Below are 24,714 nucleotides of genomic sequence, written 5' to 3'. Positions count from 1 at the left end.
AGAAAATGAATTAAAGAGGAATGTGTGAAGAATGGGGACGGAGTGGGGAGGGAGAACATGTTTGATAGTAGAAATGGGACAGTAGGCATTTTGGGATTTTTTCTTCTGTGCTTTTTGTTTGTCCTACATTATCCAGATATGCAATAGGTATGCACAACTTTCCCCCCAGCCCCCAAGAAAGTGAAATTTTCAAATGGTGCCTCTTGGCAAGTTCTGCACTGGACTCCCTTTCCTTGAAGGCTGATGGAGCGGACTTAGTCGGTTGGCTGTTCATCCAGTCTGAGATGCCTCTAACAAAGTGCATTGCTGATAAGGAGAAGTGCAAGCATCAGAAAAAGATTGATATTTTCCCATCTTATTTCATAATGAGTAACCTTGTGGTTATTTCTATTCATTCTGCTAATGGAAGGCCTAGATGCTCAGTGGTAAATACAGAAATCTCAGTAGCAGGTATAAACAGGGAAACAATCAAAAACCCAAACATGCACAAGGTCAGATCTGTTTTAAGGTGAAAGTGAAAGTGTATTGAAAATAATTTTTCTGGCAATTTGTTTTATAGCATCCTGATGAGAAGAGACTGGAGGGCCTCTCCAAGCAACTGGACTGGGATGTGCGAAGCATTCAGCGCTGGTTTCGACAGCGGCGCAATCAGGAGAAACCCAGCACCCTGACGAGATTCTGTGAGAGCATGTGAGTAGCTTTTTTTTTTTTTCCTTGAAAGAGAAACCTGCCTCTGTCTTCATACTATCCTACAGGTAAAGAATAACAGATACATGCAGGATCCAGCAGCCCTTAGCATCTGGTGGAAAGTAGTTCAGAAAAAATGGGGGACACTTGCTTGTATGATTTGAGATTTCTGCTTGGAACACAGTAAATAAGTTCACTTCCTAATGGAGTTCCTGCAAAATAATTTAGATTGCAAGGGCCTACCATGGTATTTTAAACCAGACATCTTTAAAATATTGTATTACAAGTCATTACTTTTATGGAAGCTGAGAGTTTGAATTTTAAAGAAGGGATTTGTTCAAGACATGTTTCCACTGATAAAAACTGAGATATTAGAATTCATTATCAGAGGGTTATAACAATGTCCTACATTGCTGAAGATTTCAAGAAATGGCTATGTTCTGTTCCTGGGTGAGTTTAATGAAGCATTGCTCGAAGGTAGGGGACAGAATGAGAATCTCATCCATTTCTGAAATGTGAACTTCATGGTGTATAAATTATGTGTCAGAGCTGTTAGAAATAATAAGACCACATAGAACTCTTCTAGCATAGTGATATCTTCACATGGTGATATTCAGTATACTTAGGAAAAATCAGAGGAAGAAATACTGAAGCATTGAGCACATCCCCCATAATGGGAAACTGCCTTGGAAGCTAGCACCCCATTTGGCCTTCACCTTTTAGAATATGACTATTCCTTTGTCCAACGATTCTTTCTTTAGGGAGCTTTTTCCTGATACCTGTTCATTTAGCAATAGAGCTGTCAGGATAAGTCTCTTAATTTTAGACCCTTTCCATTTGGGGTGAGAGTTGCATTTTTAGGTTGAGAGCATAAAAAGTATTTTAGCAACTGCAATCTAAGATTTAGAGGGAAACTTAACATTATAGGAGAATTAATGAGAATCAGAATTTCTAAGCCTGGGTAAATACGTAGATCCTAAATAGGATGTTTAGAGGTCAGAATATTTATAAAATATAGAAAAACAACCAAGCTGATGCAATCAGCAAAACCCTTCCCATAATTAAACTGAGCAGTAATTTATGGAAGGATTTATGCATCTGGGCTCATGATCAAAAGCTGGATTAGCTTCCTGACCTGGTCCTGCTGTGTATGTCAAAGGCCTGGGCTTCCTCATTGAGCCATGGGTCTGAGGAGCAGTGAAGTCAGGCCTTGGTATATACCTACATGCTTAAAGTCATGGGCCCGCTTCTCGTCCTCCAATTAACTTCTTCGGTAACTTAGTCCTACCCCTTCTATGCTGTCTTTATAGCAGGTATTTTTTTTTTTCCCCAAATATGAGTGTACATAGGCACCAGTCATCTGGGGATCTTGTTAGATTCTGATTTACTTGGTCTGGAATGGCAACTGAGATTCTGAATTTATAACCAGTTTGCAGTTGATGCTGATGATGCTGGTCCAGTGGACCACATTTGAGCAGGAAAGGCCAACAGTGGTCTCATGTCTGTGTCTCTTTCCTGACTGTAACTGTTCCTGACCGATGTATCCCAATCAAAAGGACAGTCATAGTCACATTCAATTAAAAATATTTCAAAATGATTGCTAGAGGCATGGTAATGTGGAGGCACAATGGTAGGGAGGAGGCAGTATGTGAAGTGCACACTGTGATCTATTCCCCTGAGAAGTTTATTATCTCTGTGTCAAAAAGATAAGACCAAAATCTTATGAGTTGATGATAGATATTTAAAAATAATTATATATGGGACCAGGGCAATAGCTCAGTGGTAGAGCACCTGCCTCACATGTGTGAGGCACTGGTTCAATCCTAAACACCACATAAAAATAAATAAAAAGATCATGTCCATCTACAAATTAAAAAAAATTAAAAATTAACAATAATTTTATATGTGTGTTAAGTGATTGGTATCAACATTCAATAATGAAGATTAAAAAAAAAAAGTACTATGGTTTGGAGACATGTGGGGGTTGCTGGGATTACTTGGTCAACGCCAGTGGCCTTTGATTGCTGTGTTACATGAGATGGTATTGATGAGCTCTTCTTCTGTCATTTTCTTTTTCTTTGGCTTCTGGGTTGCTAGAAGATTCTTCTCTTTTCAAGGACTCTTGTTTGAATTAGTCTGTTTTTCTCCTGTGGTCTTTGATGTGCTGCTTCTCTACATTCAGCCTCATTTGTGTTTCTTACTCTACCTTCTATTCTCTGTGTAGAAATTATTTACTTTAACCATCTTCTTCCAGAGCCACGTGTTCAGGGAAGATGTTTCTTCTAAGGCATCATTCTGCAACTCTGATATATTTCTATTCTTCTTGCATTGTCTGTATGCCTGTGTTTCATAATAACAGGCTGGAAACCGAAATCAACCTGCCACCGAGTTCCATTAATGCTTTGTAAATCCACCACTGTAGCACAGATCCTGATGGCACCCATGGGTTTCCTCATTATCCCTCAGACTCATAGGCATTTGTTTGTTACCCTCCACCCATAGTGTCCTAAAATACTACTATCCCCATGTTCTGCTATTTTAAAACCTTGATGATTATCTTATAACTCTAGGATAAATATTGGGTTCCTTAGCTGATAATCAGATTCTGGTCTTTGTATGTTTGAGGTTAATCACTCCAGTGACCTCTTCTTCCAGAGGGCTGTGTTTTCACTATACGTGGTGCGTTCACTCCTGCCTCCGTTTGCACTGTTCCTAGCATAGAGCACCCACTTCCTCTGCCCCACCCATTTATCCCCTACCCATTTCTCAATCGTCAGGCCCTTTCTGAAGGGTGGCCTGACTGCTGGGTCTAGAGTAAGTAATAGTTCTCCTGACTCCTATGAGCACTTATTGCAAGTAATGCTTTAATATTGAATCATATGCAATTATGTGATTACTTAACTCTTCTTAACCTGGCTTCATTGCTGTCAGTTTTATCATAAGTGTTCACTGAAGAGCACAATGGCCATGCCTCGTTCCTCCTCCTTTTTTCTTCACCTTTACCATCACACACACACTCTACTGAATACATATTTATTAAATGACTGAATGTTAAAATGGAATTGTTCTGGAGGGAGTTGCTGATCTCAGTTGCCACTTGGTCTCAACACTGAACAGTGCCAATACACCGACTTAGCATAAAAGTTTTATAGGCCAATTTCCTGACTCTGAAAAGCTCTTTGGCAATTTAAAAGAAGAAATTCAAAGGAAAGAGCTGGGTGTGGTGCTGTATAGTCCTGGTGATTCAGGAAGCTGAGGTGAGAGGATCACTTGAACACATGAGTTCAGGACCAACCTGGGTAACAGCAAGACCCTGTCTCAAAAACAAATACCAGAGCAACAAACAAACAAACAAATTCAGATTAAAGAATTGGATTGCAAAGGAGAACATTTAGAAAAATACCACAAGGGACAAAGTAGAATTACATCAGTCTGTGTAGGCACATGTATGTGACATAGTCATTTGTCTATAAAAAAATCTAGAATGGTTGTTCTTAACCAGGAAAGTATTTCATAATCAGTGAATTTTTCAAAATTCACATGCAAGTTCCACCCCAGGGCGTCTGATTCAGTAAGATGATGCAGATGAGGGTCTGGACATTTTCGGATTTTTTTGTTTGTTTATTTATTTGTTTGTTTAAATAAATGTTCCAAGTGCATCTATCACATATTGCTTGTTAAAAAGAGAGATGCCTGCTATTTAGAAATACTAAAAATCAAACTAGAAAGCAGAAAATTTAGGGATTATAACTACAGTACCAACCTATAAAGAGTCCCTTCAAGGAAATTGTGTTTCATCGCTCATCAGTGTATAATAGCACCCGTAGGCATGCCAGACAGTGCTGGTATGCATCTGCCAACACGCCCAGCGCTGGGCACACCCATCTAATGAAGAGCAACATTTGGTGAGTAATGCACAGAAACATGGCTGTGATTTCTTTCCCTCTCACTTGTGTCAAAGTTGTGTCACTTTTGATGACTCTTTCTTCCAGCAGCATTTAAATCCTTATTGGCAACTGCAATAGAGATTTTCAAGAGAGAGTGAAGTATTTATGACAATGAGATGTCATGTGAGACATTTTTGGAGAAAGTGATTCTGATAGAAGCCAGTGCTGGTTGGGATCATGCTGCAGCTTTGCCATACTTCTCCAACAGCTGCATCAGAGCTCTAGGTTTTGTTATTCAGGACCATATAAAATAAGCTGTATCTGAAATATATATATATATATATATATATCTGCAGGATGAAGCAGGAAGAGGCAGAGATGTTAGAATGAATGGTTTCCTTGACTCATTGTTTTTGAATATCATGTAGCACATTTAATAGCACATGTCAGGGAGTTAAATATTATATATGGCTTTCACTTAAACAGTCTCCAGGTGCCTGGAAGTATGACTCCCCATATGATAACCTTAAAGTGTAGGGTAAGGAATATTCACATGTCACAGATTAGCACTGATTCATGTGAACTGAAGTTTTCTCCATATGGTACAGAAGTGATAGTGCCTTATGTTGTGTAAGATGAGGGCCCAAGATCCCCTTTCTTCAGGCATTCCATTTTAGAGTTTATGTGGATTAAAACTACCCCATATGCTTCTGTGTTTGAACACTCTGTACAGTGGCAAAACCTTTTGAAATCTTAATTCTGCACAGAAGTCTTATAGTTGTCAAATTTACGATACCACTGAATTCAGGACAGTTTATCAGTTCTCACTTGAGACAGTTGCCCTCAAGCCACCTCTACAGGCTCTGTGAATACAAAGAGCGTTTTTTACTTAGGTAAGTCATCTGCTGTCTTGTGACCTCAGAAAGGAAGTGGAGCCTGATGATTGGGTAGAGGAATCAGAGTGGGATTGTGCAGGAAACCAGCAATTGAATCTCTCAAATCCTTGATTTCAGCTCAGTTCTTGATCAGAGGAAATTATGTGGAGAACATCTTCACCAAGCGTCCATACCCAGCCACCTGTTTGTACAAACACTAACTTAATGTTTGTAAACTGTTTTCATACCTTTTATACTCAGGATGGATAAAGTTTTGCCAGAGAGGAAACTCAGTTTTGATTATTTTTGATTATTTTATGTTTTACAAAATTCATCTTTTACAAAATTCACTGCCAAAATTCTCCTGAAGATCAATGCAATATTTGAGGACGTATTATCTTCCAGAACAATGGAATTTTCCTTATTTCAGTATCAGGGTATGTGATCAGCATGTTTAGATGCTGTTCCTATGTCTGGAAAAAAAATCAGAAAATAGGAGAACCATGTCTTAGTTCTTGAAAAATTCAGTGTTGAGCTGTGCTATTGCTGTCATGGTGATGGGAGTGGACGTTTGCCCATTGATGCAAAAACAGTCCCTAGATTGGTGAACACCTGCTGTCATCCAAAGCACACAGAGGCCTACTTATTGCTCAGCAAATGTCTTAGCATTCAAGTCTGTTATTTTAAGCACTTTTAAGTTTGTGAGTTGTATTCAGGTCGGTTTTAACTTTGGGGTAGAGGTCAGCAAACTTTCTAAATGGTCAAAAAGTAAATTATTTTAGACCATAATTGACTTGGTTGCAATTACAGTTCTGCTTTTGCAGCACAAAAGCAGCCAGGGACAATGCAAATGTGTGTGGCTGAGTTCCAAGAAAACATTATTTATGGATACTGAAATTTGAATGCATCATTTGTGTGTCATAGAAGTATTTATTGTTTTTAAAATTTCAACCATTAAGAAATATAAAATCTCATCTTAATTTGTGGGCCATACAGAAACCAATGTATGGTTGGATTTGTCCTGAAAGCCATAGTTTGCTGAGCTCCACCTTGGAAGTACAATGCTCTTGGTGATTCTTTCAGCATTCCAAGAAAAAGAACATATTCTTACTGTGCCAGGCATAGTCAGCTACTTCTCAGAGTGCCATTGTGTAATAGAAACATTAGGAGAGATCTGGAATGGTGTGGCAGTCTTCAGCACTCCTAGGGTGTGCTTCCTGGAGAGTGTGCAGATACATTGTGCTCACTGAAGCTATGAGTATCTTCAAGGCAGTAGCATCTTCTTGACAGAAGTTCTAAAGACTGATGAACTGGACTGCGGACAGTCTACTCTTGCCTCAAATAGGCTTTTGAAGTTTGGCTCCTCTTTCTATTCTAGACCTACCATCTGTGGCCAGGGAACTCAGGTTTTCCATTTAGATCAAGGCTCTCACATTCTTGGTTGGCATATGGCTAGGCCTCTCATTCATGTGTACTGGCTAATTAAGGAAAACAGATTTTTTCTAAAAATATCAGACAGGCCATACCTTGGTCAAGCTGGCTGTATACTTTGTACTTTTGTGCTGTGCTCACATTTGACTGTTCAGTTGTTGTTTTTTTGTTTTTGTTTTTGTTTTTTTTTTTTAGATACTAAATTTCTAAGACCTTTTTCATTTAATAATTTTCCAATAATTTTGTCCAACATGGAGTTTGATGGTGATAAAGAAGAGAAAATGTATACAGGAATAACCAAACTTATTAAGCCCTAATGTTCTCTATTAACACTCAGCTGTCATTTTTGGGAACCTGTTTTCCATTTTTCTTTTGTGTTTAATTTACTTTAAAAGTTATTTGTTTTTGTTTTAAAACAGTCATGCAAATCATTATAATTGATTTTGGTTATAAAGGATGTATAAAAGCATGTATAATGTTCCCAAAAAATAATGGGGTGAATTTACTCCACAGCCTACTACCCAGAAATAAATACTAGAATTTTTTTTCATGTCTTCATACCTGTACTTTGGATAATAATGATTGTCAATACTTGAATATTTTTAACTTACATAGTGTCATATATGTGTCCCCACAAACATGTACATATAGAGCTGTGTGCTCCCACCTGCACTTCTCTAGTTACGCTTTTATCAAAGCTGCCTCTTTAGAGTCCTGGAGAAAGTGGATTCATTATGTTTTATGCTTCATCTTTGGTGTCTCTAAGTAGCTTACCTCTTAGTGGCAGCACAGTCGTTTTTGTTGTAATAGGATGTCCCTTCCTCAGAAAATGGTCATACTGTGCAAAATTGCATAATGAAACAAAATAAAATAATAGAGGGCTTGTGAGAAAAATGAGTTAGGGGCATAACACTCAAACCTTTCCGTAGTCTGTCTCTCTCTCTCTCTCCCTCTCTCTCTCTCTCTCTCTCTCTCTCTCTCTCACACACACACACACACACACATACACACAAATCTAATAAAAACAGTAGCCTGGTTTTATACATGCTAACTGGTTAAGAAATATTTCAACACATGACACTTTTTTTTGGTGGGGGGAGGGGGGAAGACCTGACGTTTGCTTGTAGAACGTGGTATTGTTTTCCAGGGCTGACCTAACAGAAGAGCACAGATTGGGGGGCTTAAGCACCCAAAACTTATTTTCTCACAATTTTGGAGCCTGTAAGTCTGAGATCTTAGTGTTGGTGAGTTTGTTTTTGTCTGAGGTCTCTTTCCTTGACCTTTCCTCTGGGTGAGCATCACTGGTGTCCTTCCCCTTCTTATAAAGACATCAATCATATTGGATTAGGTCCCTACCCTCCTGGACCTATTTAACCTTAATGACCTCCTTATGGGCTCTGTCTCCAGGTATGCTCACATAGAGAGAGGTACAGTTTCAACACACGAATTGGGGGCTTCACTGTTCAGTCCATAACAGTGTTGAAAGTGTTTCAGCTTGTGAATGACTGTGAAGTGGCGGAGAGAGGATGATCAGAAATCAGAGGGAAGGTTGACTTGCACCTAGTAAAGGTGCAGTAAGTGTTAACTGTCTTTAACATCACCCTTTTCTGTCATTAGTCAAGCTAGAGTAACATAAGCAATAGCAAATAGCCATTAGTCTGTCATAACCCTCCATCTGAAGTGGGGCCCCTCAGAGCTAAAGCCCCAGAAGAGGCAGCTCTGGTTTTTGTCATTTGAGGAGGAGGAATTCAAGAAGATGCAAGAACAGGTTTCAATATAGAATGAAGCTCTTTTACTCTGTGGAACTCACAGAGGCAGAATCCATGAGGATTTGCAGGACTATCGATTTGGGCATTACACACAGGAGAAAAAGATGCAAAACCAGTGTGAGTTCAGAGCCTCAGTGCAGTTGACTTGCTGCTGTGTAGCAGCATGACAGAAGTGGAAGAGAAAAGGTGTCCTACTTTGGCAGGGAGCGATACATGCTGTGCCTGCAGAAGCCAAGGCTTTTGAGGCACCACATGAAAAATGTCAGAACACACAGTGAATGTCTTTGAACCACAGAGATTTAAAATTTGTCCAGGTGATTCAGAGAAGGACACAGCTTGCCTCTACCAGGAGGGAGGGAGGAACAAAGGCTGCTGCTCAGTGGGACTGGCCTCAGTGAGGCCACCTCAGCTAGGCCCAGGACAGTCTGATCAGCCTCAGGAGGTCAGCATGGCTTTGGAGTTAGCTGTTAAATGTAATATTTATTGGCTAAAGAGGCAATCGATCTTGAACAAATTTGAGAGTAAAAATCAAATATTCCTGGCTCATGATTTAGCTCAAGTTATATTATCCTTAGCAAGGCATTTCACGTTGCCAGGTGCCTTTTCTGTAAAAAGATTCTGGAAGAGGACAAATTATGAGTGAGGTGAATGGCTGGGCATCACATATACTATACACCATGACACTCGGGTCAAGGTTCATAGGATTGGCATTAAAGGCTCTGGTCTTGACCATACTGCCGAATTCTGTAAGGTTCTGTTAACTCCTGAGATAACCCCTTTATTTAGCCACAGGTGTCATGAAATTGCATATTTTCAGCTTTAATATATTATATAATAGTAGGTTTTCTTACACACATAGTGAGCACTTAATGATGGCATGGAGCATAGAGGGGAAAAAGAGGAAAAAGAGGGGAAAGAGATTAACTGAGAATGTGTCATATTCTGGATACAGTGTTAGGGCCTCTACATCTAGACAACAACCCTGTGTAACGTGTTAGGTCCTAAAAGTCCTTCTTACCCTTGAAGGGACTGCAGAGGTGGAGTACCTGACCCAGCACCACACAGCTACTAAGCAACACAGCTTGGATTCGTACCCAGGTCTGCCTTCATTCAGGGCTTGTGTTATTTCAACTGCACAGTATTAGCAAAAACTCAGGATTACTGTACATAACTGCACTCAGAGTAGAAATGGGCCATTTTGGTGTTATGCACACTGTAGCCTCCTCTTTCCTTTCCCTCACCTGTTTATAAAACACTGGGATTAGATTTTGTGCTTTCTCCTTGCTGCACCTAAAGCACTTGCAGTTGCTTTCTGCTCGAGCACTTGGAGGTTCGCTGATTCCACTGCTTGTATCCATCTCTGCTATCAACCTGTTAACACCTTGGGTTCTTGTACTGGATCTTGTTCACATTTTCATTCCCATGGTTTAGCACATTGGCTGGTGCTTTGTGAGACCACAATAAGCATCTACTGAAGGAACCAGTTGTTTGGACCTATGGAACTGGATTGACCATCTAGGACCAACAGATTGACTTTAATGGAGAAGACCAACTGAATCTCTCTGATAGTCCTGGGGAGGGAGGCAGGGGGACGGGCTTCCCAAGGAATGGCATTCCTGATTTTTCCAGGATGATTTCAGTGGCCAGATGGAGAAAGAGCAGGAAGGTCTTTCAAGTTTGCTCCAGGGAGCAGAAATCATTGGAAGAATATGATGTCTTTGGAGAACTCCAGTCAGCCTGGAGTGGGCAAGGAGGAAGGGGAAGCCAACAGGCAACTTGAGCCTTACTTGCCCAGCTGAGGCTGTGTCCTCTGAATATCTAGGCCCACCTGCCCTTTTGCTTCATAGTGTCCTTGCTTTTCCTGCTTTCACAGAAATCTTGTATTTCCTTACTGTCAACTCATTTAAGAATGGAACTGACTTTGTATTATCAGTGCCTCATGCCAATGTCTAAGTTTGAAATCTTTATTTTTTTTGTGTGTCAAAAAAAAAACCTTACTTGTTGAAAATAAATCTCTTGTAAGTAGATATATAACAGAGATGGTTTCGAGCAAGCACTCTCCCGCCCTGTGTAGTCTGCCTTCTAGCCTTTATCTCATCTTCTGGAAAGGATAACGTAGAGCCTAGAATCAGCAATATGGCCTTTTCTCCCCTCTTCCCTGACTGCAGACATCCAAAGGAAAAAGAAATAAAACCAAATTAATTTATTTTCTCATGATTGGCTGTACCTCCTCTGTCATATTTTACAGAAAAGAAAATTAGGGGTTGGGACCCATGATGACTGTTAGCATGCCATTAACTCAGCCTTCTGCAATGAAGGTCCACTGTTAAAAACACAAAACAAGGGGAAAATGAACAAACACCAATAAAAAACAAAACCAGGACATGCAGTTAGAAAAGCACAAGTACGCTTGAATGTTTCTGGGGACAAGTGAAGATTTGAAACCAGGAGTGTTCCAGAAAATCTGGAACAAATTATGTACCTTCAGGACTTAATTCACTTTAATTTCCCAAATGGTTACAGAAGACCAATTATGTGGCAGAGACTCAGTGCTGCAGAATTTAAAGACAAAAAGGACAGATTTTCTCTAGTGTTCAGTTTAGGAGGGAGGGAGGGGCAGGCAGGACAATTTAGAAGGGAGCTAGAGGTGCATGTTGCTGTCCCTGAGCACAGGGTGAATCTTTGTAAATGAGCACTTGTGGGCCAGCAAACCAGATTTGAGAGCAATAAGTCTAAAACTTTGGCCAGTGTGGACAGCTTCTTGTGAAATGTATTTTAGGGCATGCTTTGAGGACAATTAATATTGAGTTTTATAGGCTGAGTTATGACAGCAAGAACAGTATTCACCACTAATGACCCCTATACCATAACATGTGAACATCTTCTAATAGGATTCTGCAGACCTTCCTACAATGAAGTACATACTATTGAGCCTCACTGTGTTCCTTATTGATTTGGGTGTCAGCAATTCCCTGGCCCTGAAGTGATCTCTGCACCAAGACATTGGGTGACCTTGTGGTCTGGCTTCCAGCCAAACCCCTCTCTGAACTTTCTTTTTGTTCTCCCTTCTCTGAGGGTAGGTCGGGGTGAGGGCAAGATCGGAGGGGGGCAGACGGGGAAGAAATAGTGGTAGTGCTTTTTGGCTTATATCAATCCGGCGTTCTGAAAATTGGGATACTATTTTCAGAAAATAAATGGAAATCAAGTGTGAAATATTCACTGTATGAGGAGAGTCATTAGAATATGCCGTGATTTGTGAGGTAAAACCTGAGAGACTATCCCTGCAGCATTGGTAGATGGGCTCATGCAGATCTTAAAAAGTAGCCAAATACAGAATTTCTTCCAAAGTTCCTTTTAGATGTCCTTTTCAACAGACAGCCTTGGTTTTCTTCCATTATTCATTGAGGTGGTTCTTCTCATCTATGATTTTTCTTTCCAATTCTTAATTCTGGTCATTGAAATGTGTCCATTGGGGAAGGAGACAGTAGATAGTTAAGTAAAATATGCAGCATGTCAGTTGGCTCCAAATACAATAGAGAAAAAGAAAGCTGGAAGGAAATATCAGGAGTTTTTATGTACGGGCCAGGGCATGAGAATTTAGGGGTGGGGGAGGAGGTCTTTCCTGAGAAGAAGGCATTTAGGCCAAGACCTGAGAGAGGTGAGAAAACCTCATCCAAGGCAGAGGAGGATTAATTGTAAGTGTCCTGAGAAGGAGCTTACTGGGCCTGTGCAAGGGCAGGGCGTTTGGAGTGAGAGAGAAGTGGAGGGGGAGGTCTGGGAAGGTGACCACATTGGGCAGAGCCTGATAGGTCATTGAAAAGACTTTGCTATTTTGCTTGAGACTTGATACCTTTGGAAGGTTTTGAACCAAGGAGGGATGTCATCCGGTGAACATTTTAACAGGATCACACTGACTTGATGTGTTCAGATGGGCTGGAGTGATTTAGGGGTATGCATAGAGACCAGGTGGAAGGCCACTGAAATAATCCAGGTGAGAATTCTGGTGGCTTGAACTTAGGTGTTGGCAGTGGAAATAATCAGAGAGCCCATTCAGGATTTCAACAAGATTTCAATTTCTAAACATTTCACATGTGAAGGAAGGAAGCATAGTTTAGTGAACACCATATACTCATCAGTTACATCCATTAATTAGCATTTTGACAAGTTTGCTTTACCTTTAGCTTCGCTTGCCGAACAAAGTAAATCATAGACATTGTCAGACTTTGTGCTTCAGCATGAATCTTCAGAAAATGAGGCCGTTCTTTCGCATAATCAGAACACCATTATCATACTAAACTAATACACAGCTCATATCCAAACCTCCCCAATTCTCTTCCTGCCAAAGTCTTTTCTAGGTAGAAGTCAAACAAAATTTGGGCATTAGATTTGGTACTTCTACCTCTTAAATTTTTCTCCTTCATTTTGACTTTTTAAAAAATTTGGAGTCACTTGAAATTTATAGAGAGTTTCAAGAATAGTGTAAAGAGACCCTGTATGAACTTCACCCAGGTTCACCATTGTCATCATTCCGCCCCGCTCGCTCTCATAGTCTTCCTGTTTTCCTCTGCGTGTGCACAACCTCATATACTAGAGCTTGTGGGCATTTCCCACCTGGATGGATTTTGAAGGTAGAGTAAACAGAATTTTCTGAGAGACTGGTTGTGTACTGGGAGAGTCCGTGAGGACTCTGGTGACCTTCAGGGTTTGCCTGACCGTTGGGAGGAAGGTGAGCCATGAGAAGTGAGGGAGAAGCAGATCTGGCAGAAGCTTAGGTTTTGATTTGGGACATATTTAGTTAGAGGCAACTGGGATATTGGTGTGGATGGGTGCCATAGGCAGCTGGGTAGATGAACAAAGAGTTCAGGGAGGTGTAGCCTGAAGAAATAAATATGGCAACCATCAGTGAATAGGTGGCATTGCGAGCCCCGAGCATGTGCCATTACAAAGACAGTGAAAGGAGGTGGAGAAAACATCTGAGTACTGTGCTCTACATTAGAGACTGGAGTAGAGGAGGTGCTGATGAAGGAGACCATGAAGTAGGGTGACTTTGTAGAAGCCACGGCTGAGGCATTAAGGGCCAACTGTGTCTGACACTAGTGATGGGTCATGTGACAGCTCAGAAGTCATTGGAGTCTTGGGAGAGCAGTTTAAATGGAGAGGGGTGAAGTCTCTGCCTAAGACAGTCTAACAGAAAAGGGGGAGAAAGAAATATGGGAATCCTTCTGAAGTTTACTATAAAAAGGAAATTCAGAAAAAGGGTAGGTAATTAGAAGAGGAAAGTGGGGGTTAAGGGTATGTGTGGGGTTGGGGAAGTCTCCTATGTAATGTTGCTTAGGCTGGTCTCGAACTCTGAGGCTCAAGTGATCTTTGCATCTTAGCCTTCGGAGAGCTACGGCTAGAGGAGAGCCACCAAGCCTGGCCAAGATTTTTTTTTTTTTTTTTTTTTTTTAATAAGGGAAAAAATGACAGTGGTTTTTTTTTTTTTTTGCTGTTGGGAATGATTGGGCAGGGAGGGAGAAATCCAGGGGAGGAATGGCAGGGACTGTGTGCTTGCCTAGGCAGGAGGGACTGGGCTTGCCACACAGACAATGTATCTATAGTAACAGACTGAAGCCAGAGTAACAGGTGGCTTTAAGGTAGGCAGAGGCACCTAAGTCCCTCCTGATTGCATTCATTGCCCCAGGGAAACAGCCGACTGACTGGCAGGGGTAGAGCGGGGAGTTCATATGAGGATGAGGAGAAGGTGAAATAATCCTCTGGAAGTGACTTTATTAATTAATTTCTCTTCATGGAGTATTTCTCCATGCGTGGGTGGTAGGCAGCCAGGGTTAGGGAAATCAGTAGATTGCATTTTCTAGAAATAAGGAGTATCAGGAGGGTGTCATTACTCACAGGTCACCCTTAGTCCAGAAAGCCTCAGGGCTGGATGAACCTTCAGAGTACAGTGAATAACTACTGGCTGGGGTGCTGGGTTGTGAGCTGGGAGTTGGGGACTCTGGGTCAGATGTTTGGTGCACCTTTGGAGCAGGCATTCGTCAGACCAGATTGGAACTGATGTCATCCAATAAACGCTTATTCATTCTTTATCATTTCCACATTTGTGTTCATAGGAGAGTAAGGGCAAGTCCCTCTGACCTTCAGTCAGTGTAGCTTTGGAAGATACTGAGGTAGGCTGACCTGGGGTGCCCACTTTGACTGGGATTTAAATAAAGTGTGTGTGTTAATTGAGCACCATCTTGTCTCTCTGTTCAAATCCTGTGAGCTGCAGAAGCAAGAAATTCTTGTTAACTGGGGTGATGCTCCATCCCATACTCCCTTCCAAATTCTGTCACATCCTGAGGATTCTTAAGACTGCCATATGCAGTTCTCTTGAGCTTTGGATGATTTGATGCATTGGACATTTTATTTCATTTATGCTTTTAATTTTAAGACATGCATCCAGGTATGCCTGCAGTCAACCAGCTAGTTTTCTATATCTGCACATAAACAAGAGAGAGGAGAAAGAAAAAAAGAAGCAAACAGTCTGTTTTTATTTCTTTCTCAGATTTTCTCTTTGTACTCTGCAGGTTGTACCCTCATTAGGTGTTTTAGATCCAAGTCTCTCATTTTGAAAATAAGGCTTTCATTTGGAAGGCAACCAAATAAGCAAATGAAAAAACTGCAAGGGATGCATGTTTTGTAAAACCCAAGAGTATAACTCTTCTGGAACCTGAACAGTAATCCCAGGCCTCTGATAATTACCTCAAATAAAAGTTTTCCCTGAAATTATTAAATGTTTAATTAAATGTCTGCAAGATATGATTTAATGGCTCAACTCATCGTAGATTTGCATGTAAATATAATAAAATTTTAATCTCAGTGGAACAAAATAATGGTTCTTTCAGTAATTTTTAACCTTTTATTGTGAAAATTTTGATGTCTACAAGAGAGAATAGTGTAATGAATGTCCACATTGTTACCATAGTGTTTCAACGACGACGTACATTCTGCCATCCCCTTATGAAAGTAATTCTTAAACTGGAAGTTATAAAAATGATTTATAACCTTTATTCCTTTTTATAGACAAAAAATAAATATGGGATATGGGTTGATAATATATTTAATATGCTTGCTGGGAGGGCCTTATAAATTAGAGACTTGAGGCCTACGAAGGGGTTTCAGGTTCTACCCTTTGGTTCTCTGTGGCCTCCAGTTCACAGGGATCACCAGTGCTTCTTGTCTGGTTATCTTCCTTGTACCCTGTGCCTGGTGGTATGCGGTTGCTGGGTGTTCTCTGTACGCACTGTCCCAGGGCCCCACGCTCCCTTTCCCTTACATATGACTCATACTCATCTCTTTGAAGTCCAGCTCAGGTGCCTTCTCCTCTGAGGTTTCCCCTCCTTGCCTACCCCTTATCTGGTGCAGGTGTGTCCCCCTGGAGTTCCCCTAAGTACCTGCCCCTCCCACCTCTGCCCCAGAGTTAAATCTAAATGGCTCCATAGGGTTTTTTGGTACCTGGAAAGTAACCCCAGGCCTCTTATAATTAGCTCAAATACAATTTCTAGATCTTGGCTGTCTGTATCCCTGACTCATCTCCTCTCACCACTCTGGTGACATCAAGGTGCTCTCTGTCTCTGCTCAGCTTGTGCCTGCTTAGGGACCTTTGTAAGTGCTTCCCATTCTTTCTGGAACATTCTGCTCCACATAACAGACTGTGTGGCTGCTGCTTCTCACAGCTCCTTCTGAACTCCTCTTCAACCACACCACCACCTTTCCTCCTAAGAAATAAGCACCATATCAACTTTTATGGTAGAGTCGTTCTTCATTTTACTCACACGTATACATTTATACCTGTATTCCAAAATAATATAGTGTACTTTTGCCTGTTTAAAAACTCCACATATGTGGACTATGTTTTAGAGTGTTTCTTGTGGAAAACATATGGTGGGGTTTTGTTTTATTCAGACTGATAATTTTTGTTTTCTCTTTTCCCACCAGAGCTTAACCTTCCTATCTAACATCCTCACTTGACATGCTTTAAATCTCTGTTTTATTTTGTGCTTTTTGTTGCTTTGTCTATTTTATGTTTCTTTTTTCTCCTTTTTCTTAAATGATTCCATTTCTACTTAGTTTTGGAATTAGATTTGATTTTTAATTATTTGGGTGGTTACCTTAGAAATTTCAATGATTATGCCTAAGTTATCAATATCTAGTGTTGATCCATCTTTTAAAAATGTTTTTATTAGCACATTATAGGTACAAATAATAGTGGGGTTTGTTTTAACATATTCATACATGCATGGAATATAATTTGCTCCATTTCAATCCTTAGTACTTCCACTTTCCTTCCTTTCTTCCTTACCCTTGTTCCCCTTCCTCTACTCTATGGGTCTTCCATCTATTTATTTATTGTTTGTGACTGGTGTTTTATAAATATATTATATATATATATATATACACACACATACACACACACACACACACACACACATATATATGATATGATATAGTGATATATTCATTTATGATATAGCATAATCTGGTCACTTTATTCTGAATTTCTTCCCCTTTCTTGTCTCTCCTCTCTCTCCCTCAATCCCCTTTCTCTACTAACCTCCCTTCTGTTTTCATGAAACACCTCCCGCCAACCCCCATACCCTCATGCTTTTATTTCTTTGTTTTGCTCTGGCTTCTGCATGTGAGAGAAAACAGTTGAGCCTGGCTTATTTCACTTAGCACGATGTCCTCCAGTCCCATCCCTTTATTAGTAAATGCCATTATTTTTATGGCTGAGTAAAAGTCTATTGTTTATATACCGTATTTTCTGTATCCACACATCTGGGCTGATTCTATAACTTGGCTATTGTGAATTACACTGCTATAAATGTTGGCATTCATGTATCTCTATAGTATGCTGATTTTAGTTCTTTTGGATAAGTACCAAGGAATGGGATAGTTGGGTCATATGGTGGTTCCATTCCTAGTCTTTTGGGGCATCTCCATCCTGCCTTCCAGAGTGGTTGTACTAATTGGCAATCCCACCAGCAATGCACGGGTGCACCTTTTCCCCACATCCCTGTTAGCATTTATTGCTGTCTGTAGTCTTGATGATTGCTGTTCTGACTGGGTTGAGATGGAATCTCAATGTAGTTTTGATTTGCTTTTCTCTGATTGCTTGGGAAGTTGATTCATCTTTTACCCTCCTCCTAGGGTATTTAGAATAACTCTGCTGAGCACAAATCTGAGGCACTTAGAATATGTTATCACTATACACTCTCTTCTGACTTATGCTATTTTTGTCATGCTTTTTATTCTGTTTCTAAAAGATGTTATTAACCTTTAAAAAAAATCTTACAGAGTTTATGTTCTTTTAGATTTGCACACATATTTACTGGTTTTTTTTCCCCCTCATTCTTTTTTATACTTAGACCTTCCATTTAAAATCAGTCAGTTTTTGTGTGGATATTTGAGTCTTATTAGGGATGGAATCTTTTAGTTATTCTTGTCTAAAAGTGAATTTATTTCTTCTTCATCCTGAGTATAGAATGAAAGATGGGCAGGCATTTGCTTTCAGCATGTTGATGTGTCATTCCACTGTATTCTTGCTTCTGTGATTGCTGTAAACAAGTTGATGGTCAGTCCGTCTTTCCCTGAAAAATAATGCCATTTTCCTCCCAGATTTTTTGCCTATAAGCTTTGAGATTTTCCCTTTAGTCTTGGTCTTTCTGTATTTCCAGTGTGCTATTTATAGATGTAATTTTTTAAAAAATATATTCTTCTCAAGATTCTTTGGACACCTTAAATCTATAGAGTTTTATCTTTATCAGCTCTGGAAAATTCTCAGATATTACCTCTTCAAATATTGCTTCTTCCCTGCCCTATTTTCTTCTGTAATCACAACTAAATGATATTTTAGAGCATCATGCTCTAGCTTCCTGTGTCTTAACTTCTCTTCCGTCTTATCCTCTCCCTCTCAACTCTTTCTAATTTTTTCCTTCTCCTTTCTTTTTTAAAAAATGGTTATTCTATTATTTTTATTTGTAGAAGTTTCATTTGATCTTTTAAAAATCCACTTGGTTAGTTTCTGTGTTTCCTGTTCTCTGCAGATACTTTTTACTTGGTCTTTTGTTTCATTGCATAGAAAATATAGTTGTTTTATAATGTGATACACTGCTGATATTGGTAGTTTGAATATTTGTGGGTCTATTTCTGATTCTGATCTGTGGTACCTTTTTTCCTGTGTACTTAAACTTTTGCTACCTATTGTTCTTAAAAACTATGGGAGAAGGATTCTTGAGTTTATCTTGATGTGTCTGGCCTGCATTTCCTAATACTACCAGTCTACCTACCTTAAATCAAGGCCCAGTGAGCATCGGTTATGGTCACCGCTGAAGGTCACCGCTGAAGATCTCATTGCAATCATTTTTCCTTCCCTTTTTGCTCCTCTTCTGGTTAGTGCCCATGTGACTATCCCTGGAGTTTTTGAGTAGAGCTAGATGTAGATTTTATTTATGGTTCATACTCATCCTGTAGATATAATAATCTATTGGGGGTCCCAGTTTAATATGGAGAGTATCTTCTGTAATATCTTCCACATTGGGTAGGCTTGATTCTTTCCCCTTTCCTGGGCTGCCAAAATAGAAACCCAGGTTTTTTGCATGTGGCAGATACCTTTAGGTCAAAAGAACTATCATGTTCTACTTCGATCCCTGGGTGCCCAGTTCCCTTAGATTTTTATAGTGAGAGCTGCTTACTATCTTGGCACCTTTTGGTGCTTTTATTTATTTATTTTTAGTAGAGAAGTTTAGTTTGTTTATCATCAGTTGCAAGCAGTTAGTCTGAATAGCCTTGCCTGCAATGTCTAGAAGAGAAAGAACTAAGACCTTCAATCTGGTGTTATGTATCGCAAAAACAACAACAGTGCATGATGCATACAAATCTTCAAACACTTTGAAGATAAAGATTTAGAAAACTAGTATTTTCACACAGTTTTTTTTTTTTTTTTACATGAGAACCTCATTTTAATATTGATGTAAAATTAAACAAGGTCAGTTTGGCCCTGTGTCCAACGTGACTAGCAACTTCAACTGCAGCATTTTCCTAAACTGCATACAACAACAGCTTTAGATGTCTGGAGCATAGAGATCCAATGAAGTAGCTATCTTTGCTAAGTACCCACTGTATACAGACCTCAATGGGACATGGCCTTTCAGAGACAGGAAAGATATAGATTTGCCAAAATTATTTTCTGGTACCTAATTAGCAATAACTGAAAAAGTAATTATTGCCTCATATGTGTCAGCAAATAATACTGGCACAGCTTGCTGTTGCAGATTAACACTGAGACAAATGTAAATTCAATCAGATTTAGCCGATTTGGAGAATGCTGCTTATGTGTAGGCCAGGCTGATCATTTTGCAGTGTTGAACAGAAAATCTCCCTTCAAGGATGGGGATCTCGAGTATAATATTGAACCTTAGATATATATCAGTTGTTCATTTGTATAAATTCCTTAGGATAATGTTCGCCATACAGTAGATATTCAATAAATGTCAGTTATTACTGTTCTGAAAAAAAGAAATATGCATTAGTAGCAGTGTGGTTTATGAATCAGTGAATTGGGACCAAGTGGAGACAGGAAGGAACAAGGGTGTGAGGATTGACAGGCATGTCCTTTTGGATGGAGACCACCAGGAAAGTGAACCAGCGAAGCAAGATGTGAAAGAAGAGAATGCCCTAGTGATATCAAGAACAGGGCCAAGCCCAGGTGCAGCTGGTTTGGAGCCAGCAAGAGGCTGTTTAGCCTTCCTGGCTTCTTTACTGTTCACTGTCTCTTTGGACCCTGAGCAGAGGGTTGCAGTTTAACCAAACACAATAAGCTGAGTCCCCTGGGTGGCCTCCAGGATCATAGACCAAACCAGCCATTAGGCATTCAGAGAACAGTGCAAAAATACCAATGCTGAATGTCATAAGGGTGTTTGAGCTTTAGGGAGAGGATTAGAGGCAGGAAGCAGTAACTTTAGAGGACTGAGCTGCCAGGAATTTGTCTGTCACAAGGCTCCAAGTTCAGTTTATTCATATAATTTGACTTGCTCTCCCATTCTGATGAATCATTATTTGTCACCCATGGATATGGAATCCATTCTGCCATTCAATGAAAGAAATGCTGACTCTATGCAGAATGCGTTCCTAGGCCTTATGAATATTCTATGGTAATTATTTTAATGGCCATTTGCCATCATGATCTGGTCTTCCGTCATTGTCTTAGCATAAACATTTATTGAATGCTTATTATGTACCTAGATCTCCACCAAAGTCATTTTGTTTAATCCTCATTATGCTTTGTTTGGGTAGATGGTTTTACCCTTATTCAGAAATGTCAATCAATTTACCCAAGGCATATAATGAGAGTCTGGATCAGTGTGTAAGTGAACATACATTCCTTCCTTCTTTCTCTATACAACTACTGAGATTGTGATTTAAAAGTAGATTTTAATGGCATTGGATTCGTAAGCAATTGAAGTTACCTTGAAGATTGACTTTTTCTGGAGATGTGTTATTGCTCATTCTTCTTTTGTTGAGATGTCATAGACATCATGAATACTGCCAGTGAGCTGCCATGAGACTGCAGTTTTTAAAGAAAAAATGTTTTTGAGATTTCTCAGTTTCTATGTTTTTGGTGTTTGCCTGAGACCTATCTATAGCAAATAACAGACCCCTTGCTGTTTTTTTTTTTTTTTTTTCAATGATATCTGTCTACATAGAAAAACTTCATGGAAGAGTCTATGGAGTGTGAGAAGGACAGACCATGATTAACATGTCCATGACCAAATTGTAGGTGGACATGTGTACAGCTTCTGTGGATTCACTAAGACTAGGGTCCTTTGTACTCTTTGGTTTTCCCTAGGACTCCATCAAAATAGTGAAGTGAAACCAGTCACTGGGAAGGGAGGTTGATCACACTATTTGAATTAAAATCTACTCACATACATCAAGACATTCTTTCACTGAAATTAAGAGGTGTTAATTGACTATTTAATATGGAGAATTTAGGCCTAGTTTCTTCTTTTTTGAACCTTAGACATTAACAACAACAGCAAAAAGCTGCAAGAAATGAGGTTTTTTTTGTTTGTTTGCTTTTCACTTTATGACATTAAAAAAATGTGATTAAGAGCAGGACTTGAATTATTTTCCTGTGAAGTGGTTGGATGTGGTAGAAATATGTAAGTACAAAATTACCTCTAGATTTATGGCTGTCCGCATTGTCAGTTTTGGAGCTATCTCAGGGGAAGAGACTGATGAGAAAGAGTTACCTGTATTTTACCTTCCTGTCCTAAGGATTTTAAAAATACAAGTGCCAAATCCATCTGTGCTGTGCTGCAAGAAGCCAATCTCATTCTTCCACTTGAAATGGTAGTGATTGTGCAAGTGGTTTGTTTCCATGTCAGGAAATGCGACTTCCTACTTCTCTGGGGCCCAGCCATTAGTAATAGTGGAGATACAGGCTCACAGGGTGCTGAACCAACACCACGAGTCTAAATAGTGAGGTTGAGACCAGATTCTTGGTCATTGTCTTTATTTTGGTGTTATTTCGATCATTCACTGTCTCATCCAGTCATATTCACTGGGCACTTACTGTATGTAGGAACAGTAGGTACAGGAAGTAGTGATGAACACTGTGCAGTATCTGCCCTCCCCAGAGCTCATGTTCTAGATTCTTCCCTTGCCAACCCTCTCTCCCTGGTCTGATGGTTAAGCGCTCAGGCTGTGAAGCCAGACCGACCTGGACTATAGTCTCTGCTCACTATGATGTCCACCAAGCCCAGTTTGCCTCAGGAGGACTCCCTTTCTCCATCAGTGTCATGGGTGGAAGGCAGGTCATGCAGGGAAAGGGAATTTCAGAGTTACTGTGGCATAGCAAGTGCTCCATGCATGCTGTCTGTTACCACTGTCTTTTCCATAATTGTTATGGCTGTATTCTGGCCTTGGGATATGAGGAGAAAAGAAGAGTGTTTCGAATACATAGGAAAAATGTGGAATATATAGCTGGAGCCCACTGGGGAAATAAGTAGGGCTGATCCTTTGCAGAGCTAGGGCCATATATCTTCCTGTGTAACTGCTTCCTTTTCCAGGTGTTGTTTTAACTTGATTTTTTTTTTTTTTTTTTTTTAGGTTCAGACATTGGATAGTTAGGGAGACAAACAGTGTGATTTACCCTGAATCTTTTGCCATATTAAGCACAGCTGTGCCTGAGCCAGGGCACCCAAAGGGAGAAACAGAAGTTGTTCTTGTAGAAAATATCTGTTATTGGGTAATCTTCCCAAATATTAAGCCTACAGGAAAGGTTGCAAAAGGACATTTAGGTTCTTCAATATAAATCGTCTTGAGTGGTGTATTTGCTCATGGTGAGTTAAGTTTTTTTTTTAAAAAAAAAAAAAAAGAAAAGAAAAGGGAAGCTTACCATGTCTGCTGCTATCTTTTTGTATACTCAAAGATGACATTTTCACTTAGAATTAAAATCAGGACTAACACAGCATTTCTTTCCTTTGTCCATTGAAAAACATTCTTTAGAATCATTTGTATAAAGCATTCCTCACTTATTTATTTATTTAAAGGAACTCATTTTATTTTCAGTGAAAATTGAAAGTTTGAGGTAATTGCAAATCAAATTTTGCCCAACCGTATTTAAGAGGTGTACATTTATGTATTTTTCCCCCTGTACTTATGTACCTGCAGGGAAGTTTCAGACAGTTGCCTGGTCTTCAAAAATAGCAAAGACTATATTTATTGGAAGTGCTTTAACAGTGAAGTTACCCACCAGTAGACACATAGACAAAATGATTATTTGAGGCCCATTCCATTTTCTCACTTGTTTTCCACAAAGTTTCACACATTGTCATTGGTCTTGGAGTTGTGACATTTAGGAAGGAATTCTGGCTATATTCCCAACTTATACGTGTCCCTGAGGTGATCATTTAATTTTTTTGAGCCTATTTCTTGAGAAATGGGAACATGTTACATATCTCAGAGGGCAGTTGTGTGTTCTAAATAGACCCAGGTGTTCCATTTCTTGGCGTATCCTCTGGTATAGTATGGGTCCTTAGTAAATGTTTGTTGTCTTCTGATTCTGGTTTCTCCACGGGGTGCACATTACTCTTATCCTGTGGTGTCTGCAGAGTGTGGCTGCAGACTGAGTAGTATGACATCATTTTTTTCAGTGGTGGCTGAAATAATGGCAACTGAGGTGATAGAGAAGGAGCTGAAGGGAAGAGCAGAGCAGTGCTGCTCCTTGCCCAGGGCCTCTGTGTAAGAAGAGTTTTCTTGGCCTCTGCCCAGATGCCAAGTGATGATTGTATCAGATGCTGCTGCTTCCTTGTAGCCTTTTGGCCAGAGATAGCTTTTCAGTGTCAGCTCCTGACTGCAGAAAACTCTCTTCATGTTTCTGGAAAGAGTTTGAGAAATGAAGCTTTGATGGATGTGTATGATATGCATGAAAGTTAATCTGATATATTGCCTAAATCAAGAGGCTTCCATTTTAGCCTATGTTTAATTTTTTTTTTTAATTTTAAAAAGTAGAAGAAGTGATGGTATCATGTTATTATTATTATTAAAATTTATATAGCACTTGATGTGGGCAAGGTACTGTGCCAAGAGTTTTGCTTTTAATTTTTAATTGCAACATACACACAACATAAAACTCACGATCTTAATCATTTTTAAGTGTGAAGTTCAGTGGTGAGTACATTCATATCATTGTTACAATCATTTCTACATCTGTCTCCAGAATACCTAATGTAAAACTGAAACTCTCTACCCATTAACACTGACTCCCCATTTCCTTCTTCTCATAACCACACTCTCCTTTCTGTTTCTATACATTTGACTACTCTACAGACCTTGCAGAAGCAGAATCACACAGTATTTGACCTTTTGTGTCTGTTTTGTTTTTTTTTTTAACTTAGTTTAATGTCCTTAAGGTTCATTCATGTGTGGCATGTGTCAGAATTTCCTTCCTTTTGAAGGCCAACTAACAATCCAATGCATGCCTATACTGTGTTGTTTATTCATTTGTTATGGACATTTGAG

The 24,714-nt window shown here is 39.7% G+C and overlaps 1 protein-coding gene across 1 annotated transcript in view; it reads left to right on the top strand.

The window, feature by feature from the left end:
- The window catches only part of Cers6 (ceramide synthase 6), a 281,399-nt gene that overhangs the window by 96,215 nt on the left and 160,470 nt on the right, over window positions 1-24,714 (top strand). The window contains exon 3 of the mRNA XM_076866208.2: window positions 560-690. Within this exon, the coding sequence (XP_076722323.1) occupies window positions 560-690 (131 nt within the window). The remainder of the gene's footprint in view (window positions 1-559; window positions 691-24,714) is intronic.

This window comes from Callospermophilus lateralis, chromosome 9 (genome assembly GCF_048772815.1).
Source record: "Callospermophilus lateralis isolate mCalLat2 chromosome 9, mCalLat2.hap1, whole genome shotgun sequence".
NCBI classification, from domain to species: domain Eukaryota; kingdom Metazoa; phylum Chordata; class Mammalia; order Rodentia; family Sciuridae; genus Callospermophilus; species Callospermophilus lateralis.
Note: the sequence above shows the minus strand (reverse complement) of the source record. Positions and strands in the feature narration are given on the sequence as shown.